We start from the raw sequence: 12,312 nt of genomic DNA on the forward strand, positions 1-12,312 counted from the left end.
CGAAGCTTCCCACCTTAGATACGAGATTCAACACATCGTCTTGGAGATTCTCGATGAACCCCTGACTCGATCCAACCAAATCTTCAGGTCCGGTGACGCCAGTAGCCGATGCAGCCGATGCTGCTGCTGCTGCTGCCGCAAACACCTTAGCGTTGAGGGTCATGCCGCCTCCCCGAAGCAGATCGGTTCATGAATATTCCCTCCCCGCTTGGATCCATTCCGGCCGTCTACTACCGCCAGGACTAGAGATTGGCGCCGGAATTTTACATCGGTACTTGTCGGACAACCCTTGCCTCAATCCAGTCCATCGCCGTCGCCACTGATCTAGATTTGAGCTCAGCGTTGGGGATTTTACACACAAACCCGTTGTGCAACCTTTTGCCGGAATCAAATCCTTCACCACGAATCTGAGGAGCGCAAGGCTCTTATACCCATTTGTCACACACACGCCTGCAAAATCACTGGAAATCAAGGTGAACTCAGTACACGGAAGAACTAGGCGATGAACTCATGGAGTCACCATTGATCTCAACTTTAAAGACAGCTAGTTCTGTTACAAAACGTGATGATTTTGCCCACTGGCATCCAGACCAGATATATCCACCGATTACAACTGTAATAACCCCATTAACCCAACTGATTAAGCAACTAATTAATGAATAAGTAATAGTTAAAGCAGCAGAGGTAAACGGCTTTAACTGTTACTGTCCGACAATTTCAGCTAACAGCAGAAAAAAGGAAAAAGAAGGACGCGAGCTGTCGGATATGCGCCGAAGTAGTAACTTGACATCACAGCTTTCCTAGCTCCTACGGTCATGACAGCACGACCATCGCCGCCAGATCCTTCCTAGCCATGGACACGCGCCGCCGGCTGTGGACGCTGCTGCTCGTCGTCCCTGCCGTCCGTGGATGCCCAGGGACGCCGTCGCCCGTGGACGCCGCCACTCGAGGGCCAGCATCCCCGTCGTCGTCCATGGCTCCAGCGCGTCCCCAGCGGGTGCGGCTCACTCGGACACCAACGGTCGCACTGAAGAAGAGCTCAAGCTGCCGGACTGCAAGGCTGCAACAGATTTGAACTGCTGAAGCTGCTGCCGATCCTCTGATGTTGCAGTAGCTCCACGGGATTACGAAGACAAGCTACTCCTCGGCCTCCTTCGATGGTTAGTATACCTCCTCCTCCTCCGTTTTTCAACCTGTAAATTTTCATTCAGTTCCCCAAAGCAGTACTTGCAAAAGTTTTTTGTCTGTGAGGTGGTCTATGCAAAAAGCTGGAGGATCTAATTGGTAGTAACTGCATTTTATTGGAAAGAGTATTTTCTGATTGCTAGAAGCAACAGAGTCCCTATTCTATGTTTAAGTTCCTCATAGAGTTACCAATTATATTTGCTTGATCTAGCTCTCTTTTTAACTCCGATAATGTGCTTATATTTCGACATTTTAAGTGCTTCAATGTAATGGTTGCATAGTTGGTGGGAAGCGATTCAAGAACGTTTTTCACTTTTCAAGTTTTCTTTCTTATTTGATACAAGTGTCATTGCATAGGTTGGCTGATTAGGGATTAATGGCCAATCTTGATACATTCACCTTTAATATAGTTCAACCCACAATAAAAGGTTACATAACCATTGAACCCATATTTCAAGTTGACCTCCCTTGTTTTGTTCCCCACTTAGTATGGCAGAACAAGAATATGGATGGTTAGGTCATTACAGGTCTGAATTGTTAATTCTTTATTGGATATGAGGATGTAACTTGTAAGGAAAATAACATTATATCCTTTAATAGTTGGGTGAACCGTCCGTATAGATTGGATGCTCAAATAAAAATGAGGAACTAACCCAGCACTGAACCTGTGATACATTAATGCAGTATCATACTGCACTAATTGGGAAGGTTCACTTGGATATGAATCTTGGTTAGCCACAGGCAAAAGAAAAAGAAGAGTATTCATTCATAATCATCATGAATCTTGAGTACCTTTGTGATATGATAAATTTGGTGACGCCAACACTTGCATGTAACTAAATTTCATATTTTTCCATCTTTTTTGATAATCACTGAGAGGATGGTGACACTGGCCTTATGGTGAGCAAGCTGCAATCAACTGGGGCATATCTTCAGAGCGGCAGCTAATTTCCATTTTCATGGCCCTGAAATAGCAAAGCAGATGTGTACAACTCTCCTCTCGATAGAACTGCACATCATCCTTCCATGTTGGATTAACACTCTTGTAATATATTGTTGGTTTTTTATTGTGCGGACCTCCTATCATATGAGAGGATGGGAATGAAAACTTTTGTATGCCTTTCTGTTCTAAATTCGAAAGATTCAAGCAGGCATACGCCAATAAATTAGCTAGAGCCTTTTGGGTGTCTTTGGACCGAATTTCCATCCAGTCAGCATGGGTGATCACAATGGCCATTCCCATTCCCTTCTGATTTCTTAATCTACTCATAATATGAGCATGTTTTTTTCCTTTTTTGGGTTGAGCTGTTTGAATATGGGTCCGACGTAATATTAGCATCTGACAGGAAGAGGCAAAGTCATTAATGATGCAACGCAGCGGTTTCAGCGTATTTTTTTCGCTGTTCTTCTAAATATATATCCGGCATGTAAGCAGACTAGCAAGGGGAAAACAATCTAAAAATCCATGCCTTCTGACCAATAAGACATCATAGACCAGGATTCAGTATAAGGCTATATTTTTGTAGGGTGGTAGCCTACTATCACAATTCTGAAGCTCTGTGTTATATTCCTTCAAGCAATTCCCATCGAGAAATATAGCACAGAGGCTTCAAGTAGAATTCGATTTATACTTTTCTAAGGCATTGGTTCTGTCAAAATGATCATAATAGATTCGACCTGAAGGAAGAATTTGGATGACCTATACATAGCATCCGCATCCGCATCCGCATCAGATTCCCAAATGCCTACGACATGCCGCACACACTCAGCGACCTGATTCGATTAATGCTGCCTGGAGACGCAATTTTCCTCTCCGTTGAATCGACGATCAGACATATCCACATCAAGGGAAGAAATCAACAACAACATTTTTCTGCCACAACCAATCAAGATCCCAGAAAGAACCCAATACATCAATCCATATAATCCATACATACACAGAGCATTGAAAATTTCTACAATCTCCATGGATTTCTTCTTTCTTCATTGTTAGTGTGTACATCTGCCTAATCACAGTCTAACAGCATCTCAGATATTTTATCTGTCGAAACTGAATCTCTGTATAATACTATATGCAAATATATCACTCATGTTTACATCATCAAGAGGCGAGGGAAAGAAAACAAAGCAGAATCTCTCTGAAGACTGAATTCCCAAATTAATAATGAAAGAACAATCAATTTATTGCCAAAGCTGAATCTCTGCATGTACTACTAAGACCTTTATGATATTGCAAGCATCTCAATTCTAGAACTGGCTTACTAAGCTTTGTTAGCATGATGAAATCGGCAACGTTGTGTCGGCGTCAATTCCGGCATGAAGCCAATGCTTTGACTCACCGGCGTGAGGGGGCAGATCAATGGTGCCGGCCTGCGGCATTAGGGATCATCACATCACCTCACATGGGAGCGATGGAGATGGAGATGTCACCTGGGAGCGCAGTGAGTGACTCGGCCGCATCCACGGGGAATGAGTCCCTCAGCCTTCGGTCCGCCCACCATTGCATCGCCTCCCCACCGCCCTCCGCCGCGGCGGCCTCCACAGCCTCGGTCAGCGACGTCCTTTCATAATCCTCCGTTGCCCAGTTCATCGGCTCGTACCGCACCGGCTCCTACCCGGACACCAGCTCCAGCAAGAACCACATCGAGCGCGAACCCGTCCGGGCGCCACGACGGCGGGCCACCCGCAATGAGCTCTGGCGCCATGTACCCACGCGTGCCCTCGATCCGCCTCCCCCGGCTGCCGGTGCGGCGGTGCCCGGAGCCCTTCGCTCCTTCTTCATCTTTTGGGTCCGCCGGGAGCTCGCCGGCTAGGTATGCGGTGCCAAAATGGGCGATCTTGAAGCGGAAGAGGGGGCTGTCACCGCAGACGAAGACGGAGGAGGTGGAGAGGCGATTGTTGATCGTTTCGGCCTAGAGGTGGATGTAGAAGAGGGCGTCAAGAGCGGGGCCGTGTTGGGGATGAGCTCGTAGGCGTGGAAGAGCGTGGTGCGGTTGGGGGAGGTGGCGGTGCTGAGGAGGGGGCGATGGCGGCGTGGTGGCAGTGGCCGACGACGGCGAGGCGGGCGGAGACCTCGCGCGCATCGCGGCGGAGCAGGCGGCGAAAGAAGGTGTTGGAGTGCCCACGGAGGGAGCAGCGGAAGGAGTTTGAGGTCGTCAACGGATGCCCCCATCGAGGTCGTCGGCGTCGACCATGATGCTCGCCTCCGCCATCGCCTTGAAACAGCGTGAACCGCTCCGCAGCGCACAATGAAGACCCTAGCGCACAATGAACATGTAAAAAATTATTTAAATGATTTAAAATTATGAATACTACTTTGTCCTATTTAAATCTAATTATTTATAAGTTTATCACTCATTCTATTTCCAATAATATTCCTACTATAACTATGATATATATTAATTGTTGTCCATAAAAATTCTCAAAAGCCTAAAATATTAAAAAAAAGAGTTAAAGCGCAGACGTGCAATACACCGCCCTGCGCATTTTTCGTCAAGGGCCGTCTTTGACACAGGCCCTCCTACCAGATTCTCCGGCCCTCCTGATCCTGGAGCTGGAGTGACAGGCTGCGATCCAGCACGGCGGATCGCATGGCTGAGAGACGTGCATTTAAGTTGTTGTTTGGAGGTTTCATACGCGGCATCGTACTAATCTTGAGGGAAAGTAGTACTTGACAGGAGGAGCGTCACGCAGTTACGGACTACGGTTTGAAGTTTAAATGGTTGGACATCTGCCGTGTTGCATATGAAGGCAGTAGCAAAAGCCATGCGATACTCAGCACGGTAATCTTGAAACTAAAGATGGAATAGGGCAGTAAGGGTATTGCTGCAGTTTCACTCGATCCCCGTGGCAACTCAGCAAAACAACATTCCAACAAGGCTACCTATTGAGATCTGGGACTCTTTGATAACACCTTTCATTCAAAAAAGAGTAGCACGTTGTCTAAAAATACCGTTCCGTGACTGTCTTGGACTAGTCTGGTTTACTGCATGTGATGTGCCTGCTGTAAGCAGTAAAAAAGGGCAATGACTCTCGGACTCGGCGAGGATTAAGCGAAGAGAATTCGAGGGTTTTACCAGACATAGAATTGCATCAATATGGAGGCTATTTGATGAGGCGGAGACTGTCCTCCACCTCGATTGTGGGGAATGATTTCAATGCGGATAGGATGGCGCGAGGCCGGGCGGCTCTTTTGCGGGAGATTGAGGTGTTGGCGCTCGACTTTCGACCTCCGAAGGTGCCGTGCGGCGCTCGGTTTGGTTGGAGCTTCATCCGTCATGTGGTTCTGACATCGAGAGGCTGGTGCCGATCGACGAGGAATGCTCAAAGGTAAAATTAACATATGTGCATGCAGGGGTTCAAGCGAAAGTGCAGCGATCCTCTTGTCCGGATGATGTGTGTCAACGTTCTGCAGATCGTGGTTGGAAAGGGCCGCTTTCGAAGCCACGTGAGTCGCTAGCGATCACTTTGGACGACGTGATGAATAAAGCTTTCGATTCTCTTCCCGGAGCCCATCATCGTCTGAATTCGGATGACGGTGGCTGGAGTCCGGCAATGGCTCATTCGGTGGAGGAAGTCGATCCTGTTTTTCCACTGGTTCAAATTTTGAATGCTCCAATTTTGGATCTGGGCTATTCGGAACCCAGGTTTGGCAGCTCTACGACGACGTCTCTAGCACCGAATCCCTAATTGGCAAGGATCAATATCAATCAAAGATCGTATGCTGAAGTGGTGATGGCATCTCGTGGTGGCGATGGGGCTTCCGGCTGTGCCGACGGTGACAGAGGAGGCATCAATGGAAGTCTCGGTGTCGGTGGACAGACGAACAAGGGAGGTAGCCGCCTCCATGGTGGCGGTGGATTTCGCTCCGGCTGCCCGCCCCGGGTTCGCGCTCTCCTCCTGCTCCGCACGCTGTGTCGTTGACTGAAAACACCGTCCCGCGGCCGGCGCCTCTCGTCGCGGTTGCCAGCCACAGGAGGGAGCTGGTGCTAGGTGCGGCGCTGAGCGCGCTGCTGTCGCGGGCGCCGTTGCCCGCCGAGGCGCGCGAGGTCGAGGTCGGCACGTACCTGCCGCCGGCGCTGTCCAAACCGGGCTTCGTCTTCTTCCGGGCCACACCCAAGGACACCCCCGCACTCCGCGCTGGTGATGTCTTGGTTCTTGCCATACTTTCTCTATCCCTGCATCAGTTCATCGATTGAGCTCATTTGTACCGATTCCAGGCAATGTGCAACCGTACGAGTTCATCCTGCCGCCCAGCTGGAAGCAGACGCGGGTGACCAACATCCTGTCCGGGAACTACTGCCAGCCCAAGTGCGCCGAGCCGTGGGTGGAGGTGAAGTTCGAGGACGAGAAGCAGGGCAAGGTGCAGGTGGTGGCATCGCCGCTGATCCGCCTCACCAACAAGCCCAGCGCCACAATCGAGGACATCGGCAGCCCCGAGAGGCTGATCGCCTCTCTGGGGCCCTTCGTCACCGGAAACACCTTCGACTCCGACGAGCTTATCGACACTAACGTCGAGAAAATCGGCGACCAAACTGTAATTGAACTCGATCTCCTCGCAGTACAATTCTTGTGTAGCAATTGCACATCTTTCTCAAGTTGCTTGGTAACATGTTGCTGAAAAAAAATTGCTTATGCGCGGTCATGCATGGTTCTTGCGATGCAGTACTACAGCTACGTGTTGGAGACCCCGCTGGCACTGACGGGTTCGCACAATCTAGCGAAGGCTACCGCCAAGGGGAACACGGTGGTGCTGTTCGTCGCAAGCGCCAACGACAAGCAGTGGTCGTCGTCACAAAAGGTTCTGAAGGCCATAGTGGACTCGTTTCAAGTATGATTGCAGCACGTGCCATTCTGTGAGATGGTTGGTTTGGGTGATGAGTCCTTGGCAACATTAGCCGTTTGAGTTGAGTTGCTTACCTTAAGTTATGAAATATGAGGTATATATTCTGATAAGGCAAACTGCTCGTTTTTTAGGCTTGGAAAGTGGAGTAAAGAACGATTTTCTATGGAGTTACTATGGTGACGGTGCTGTTCATAGCTTATTGAAGAGGAGAGGTTAGGTGTACAAAATGAGGAACATATTTGTTTTCAATAAGAACTGTAAGTTATAATCAGCTTATGCTGGTAAGTTGAAAATGTGAACAATCACTTTTATGCATGCGTTTCGTTTCAGAAAAAAAAACTTGTATGCATGCGTGCTGTCATGCAAGGGCTAACATACGCTTTTGTCTGAGTATGAAAAAGAAGTGCAATCCACCATGTTAAACACAACAGTTGATCTTTCTGCGTCTCATTGCAACACAGGTTTGCTTTTTAGTACCGATCGTTTGCTTTTCAAGTTTGGCGGCCCCCCAGAGCCGGCAGCCGTGTAGACTGTACGTAGACTCTCTGACTTGTGCGCGAGTTGGTGGAAAAATCCAAAAGTAGGCAATATACTTGATTTTATTTGTGAAATAGATAACATATTTTATTTGTGAAATAGATAACATATTATTGTATTCGGGAGCTTATTTACCAAAAATAATGAACAGTGGTATATTCGGTACCTCAGTGCCGAATATAGCACAACTCTCCATCAACTCTCGTGCCATAAACAGTAGCCACGTTGATTAAATTTTGTCTCCACTCTCCTTCAAAACAGTGGTCTTCTGTTACTCCAAAGAAATTTAAAACTTTTTATACGTGTTCTATAATCCATGTGCAACCAATTTTAATTAGATTCATCCAAAAATTCTTTGTATATTTTAAGCTAAGATTTAAAAAAATTACTTTTATAACTTCTAACAATTGTTAGTGCATCAAATAAATTCTCAAAAATCTGTGAAAATTCAATAATATTATTCTTATGTGATGGACTAATTTTAAAAATTATTTCCAGCCCTAGGTTATATGATAAAAAATAATTTCCTTTGTAATGCCCTATTTATATGCATTTTTATCATTTCATGTGATATTCTTCTTTTAATTCAATTTGAATTCAAACAAAATTCAACTATCTCATTATTTTTATCCCGTTGAAATGCTAATGTTTTAACTACATTTCTTAAGAATGGTGAGCGAGCTGACGCGTTTCTTGAACGGTGCAAACTAGGGGATAAAAATAGTGAGACAGTTAAAGAGACGTGCGAGCTTACCCACCGTTCTTCAAAAATATAGTTAAAAGATTAGCATGTCAATGGGATAAAAATAATGAGATAGTTGAATTTTTTTTAATCCAAATTGAATTAAAAAGAATATCACATGAAATGATAAAAATGCATATAAATGGAGCATTACAAAGTAACTTATTTTTTCATCATATAACCTAGGGCTGAAAATAATTTTAGAAATTATTCTATCACATAGGAAGAATATTAGTGAATTTTTCTAGGTTTTTTGAACTTATTTGGGGAACTAACAATTATTATAAGTTATAAAAGTAGTATTTTTTGAGAATTTTAGTTTAAAATATACAAAGGATTTTTTGGATGAATCTAACTAAAATATGTTGCACATGGATTATGGAACACGTACAATTTTTTTTAAACTTTTAGAATATCAAAAGACTATTATTTTGAAGGAGATTGGAAACGAAATTTAATCAGCACGGCTATTGTTCATGGCACGGGAGTTGATGGAGAGCTGGGCTGTATTCGACATCTCAGGTGTCGAATATGTCACTGTTTATCATATTCGGCATCTCAGTGCATATTCAGCATTTCAGTGCCAAAAATAAAGAACAACACTATATTCAATAGTGCTATATCGGCACTGTTTATCATTTTTGGTAAATGAGGTACAGAATATACATGCTAAATTTGTAAATACAGTAACATGTTGTCTATTTTGGTAAATACGGTGGAATATGTTATCTACTTTTAGATTTTTTTTTTTTTGAGTTTGTGGGTGTGTATAGGTAGAATATAGTGTACGTTTGGATGTGTGTTTAGATATTATAATTTATACTGTTAAGGCTAAAAACAGTAACATACTTGAAAAATTCAGGAAATTTCAGAATTGACATGGCTCTGATGTTAAGCTGCACCTGACAGAAGAAGGTAGAGTAGAAAAGTGGCGATTTTTTTTCCGACGCAACACACAAACAGCAAAAAAGATGGATGCGGCGGCGGCGGCGGCTCGGCACGTGGTAGCCGTACCGTACCCGGGCCGCGGCCACATCAACCCCATGCTCGTCGTGTGCCGCCAGCTCGCCGCCGCGGACAGCGCCCTCACCGTCACCGTCGTCGTCACGGAGGAGTGGCTCGCGCTGCTGGCCTCTGCGGGGGTGCCCCCGACTCTTCCCGAGCGCGTCCGCCTCGCCACCGTTCCCAACGTCATCCCCTCCGAACGTGGCCGCGGCGCCGACCACGTCGGATTCATCGATGCCGTGCGCGAAAAGATGCGGGAGCCATTCGAGAGGCTGCTCGACCGGCTGGTGTTGGAGCGGAGGCCGGTGGCGATCCTGGCTACCTGACGTGGGTGGTGGCGGTCGGCGCGCAGCGCGGGATACCGGTGTGCTCGCTGTGGACCATGCCAGCCACCTTCTTCTTGGCGCTCTACCACCTGGACCGGTGGCCGCTGGCGGATGGCCGTGAGGGGGAAGAAGGTATTGGCTAATTCACCATCCTTCAATAGATAAAGTAATTTCACCCTTTGGCACTCAATTGGAGTGGCACTCAGGAAGTGACACTCAATTTGTTTCAATTCCCCCAAAAGATATAGGTTTACAGAGAAAAAGAAACCGATTGTTCAAACGTAAGGTAGAATAAAATCTTGTTTATTTTTCGCCCTTCTTCCTACAGATATAAGACCCCAGATTTTCTTTTTTGCGAGTCCGATGCCTCCATTTCATGATCTGTGTTTTTAGAGAAAATACTTCTTCTTTAACCATTACTTTCAGCACATCCACAACAATTGTTAATCTTCTTTAATACTATTATTATTATCTTGATATGTTGTGACACAAGGTTGGATTTAGAGGCGATACACTTAAAAAAGAGATAGCGAAATGGCAAATAGTTTAGCTTTCTTTGGAGAGGGCAAATCCCGGAGATTCAATATGGCCCCCTTTTCTTATTACAGATTGTTAGCTGATTCTAGTTAGTAGTTAAGCACCTTAACTATGTTGCATTTTTTATGTTGCCCATTAAGGTTCAGATATCTGAATGTCTGTAACTGAATATCATCTGCTTCCAAGAACATTGAATGATGCAGAAAGGTTCGATATTCTGTTGGATTTAGAAAATTTTCAGCTGAATCATCTTCTGTTTGAAAGTGTATTAAACCAAATTATCCAAACTACAAATCACTGAGGTCAGCTAAGCTAGTTCCTTAAAGAAGGCTGACTGAAAAGAGTATTTCTTTTTTTCATCTTAATTTCTCTTAATGCTTTTATTAAGAATATCCAAAAGTAAGTTTCCATGAATAAATATACATGCACACTTGTCGAAGATTAGTTCCCGATAATATATCCGTAAATTGATTGGGTACCTTCGAGTGTAGTGATTAATCACAATGCGAGACAAACGATGTATACATATTCGGGCCTCCGATTGGAGTAATACCCTACGTCATGTGGGGGTGCTGCTGCTGTGTATTGATGATCTCGAGTACAAGCAAGACGGCTAAGACTACTACAAGGAGTTGATTGGATCTAATCTATCCTAGGGCTAAAGTTGTCGAGTAACTCTCTGTTGATGCTTGCCTCTCTCTCTTGTTCCCTCGTGTCTTTTTGTTGTATCTTTTGTGTTGTTATCTTCTATCCTCTTTCTAGCCTTTCCGCCTTATATAGGGGTGAAGTACCGACTCCTATCCAGCCATAGTCGATAAGGAATTGTCTTCCTTGACATCTAAGTAGATAGATCTTTTTTTTAATACTAGTCGTATCGAGTTGGGTAAACAATCTAAACCTACTTGGTATGTATTTCTTTGACTCCGGGTGTATCAGATACTGCGGATTCGGTTTCGTGATATCTGGAGCTGCCGAATATGTGTCGTATATACCCTGTCTATATATGATGTACTCCTTATGCGCACGTACCCTATAGTTAGATATTCGACAGTAGCCCCCTAACTCTACCCTGGAGGAGAGGTTTCCATAAGCAACCACTCGAGTACTGCTAAGCTTAAGCTTGGTCGAGTAAAATGGATCAGGCTCATAGTCGAAAGAACTGAGTATGGACGGATCCTTCCTCGAGTATCGAGTGGAAGCTCAGTCAGGTCGAGTGCTCTGTGGCTAACCGCACTCGAGACTTGAAGAAAAAGATTAAAGAACTCAACTGATCGATACCCGACTCTGAGTAGAGTTAAAAAACCTTTCGAAATTTGAAACGACAGGTATAGACACATTTAATGCGGGCAGAAGAGCGTGCAGAGATTCACATGTCGTCACCGTTCTTCTTTTCGCGTCGGTCGAAGCATTGTAAAGGTGGAAGTGGTTGAAGAGGCAGTAACTTTTTGGTTATTTACCCGTAAGGCCCCGACTTGCAGCGACCATTCCTCATCATTGCCACCAGTCTTCCTGCACAAGCCTCTCAGCTTTCTCCGCCTCGGCACGCACCACCGTCAGAAAGAAGTTTAGATCCATGGATCCTAGCTCTTCCTCGATGATACCGACTTCCTCCTCGTTGGAGAAGCGGTCGGACGCAGCAGCCGTCGACGCCTCGCCCGATCAGTATGATGAGGCGAGGTTCATGATTAAGGCCTGGACACCTTTAGCTATGCAAGAATCTCGGCTGGCGGAACACGAAGTGGAAGGAGTGGTGCTGTCCGAGGGAGGAGAATAAAAGGTTTCTTGACTCGTTCAAGGGCGAATGCGGGTCTATACGTTTCCAAACTTTCGGAGGTGGTGGATCTTTACTATTTGCTAGAGCTAGGCGGATCCTTTTTGCTAATTTTGCACTAGCCACACGGATTAGAGGAAAAGAAAAAGATTATGTAATCAAGTAGCTAACCGAATCAAATGTAATCAACTGTAACCTACCTTTTCAATGAATAAAACTTTCGGAGTTGGTCGATGTTCCACGAGTGCTCAAGTATCTCGCCATTCGGAGTAGATAGCCGTACTGATCCAGGTCGAGTGACTTCGACTACTATGTAAGGTTCTTCCCATTTAGGCAACAACTTATGACGTCGAGTCTGTTTCTA

General features: G+C 45.5%; 1 protein-coding gene and 1 pseudogene across 1 annotated transcript; one reads left to right on the top strand and one right to left on the bottom strand.

Annotated features, from left to right (window-relative positions):
- Positions 1 to 3,278: 3,278 nt before the first annotated feature.
- LOC133917977 (L-type lectin-domain containing receptor kinase IX.2-like) lies at positions 3,279 to 4,952 on the bottom strand (annotated as a pseudogene).
- A 787-nt stretch (positions 4,953 to 5,739) lies between these two features.
- On the top strand, positions 5,740 to 7,345 carry LOC133917978 (psbP domain-containing protein 6, chloroplastic-like). The gene is made up of 5 exons (XM_062361776.1): positions 5,740 to 5,781; positions 5,832 to 5,903; positions 6,024 to 6,327; positions 6,405 to 6,721; positions 6,851 to 7,345. The coding sequence occupies exons 1-5, from the start codon at positions 5,740 to 5,742 to the stop codon at positions 7,019 to 7,021; spliced, it is 906 nt and encodes a 301-aa protein (XP_062217760.1). The 3' UTR covers positions 7,022 to 7,345.
- The last annotated feature ends 4,967 nt before the right edge of the window (positions 7,346 to 12,312 follow it).

This window comes from Phragmites australis, chromosome 5, assembly GCF_958298935.1.
Source record: "Phragmites australis chromosome 5, lpPhrAust1.1, whole genome shotgun sequence".
NCBI lineage: Eukaryota > Viridiplantae > Streptophyta > Magnoliopsida > Poales > Poaceae > Phragmites > Phragmites australis.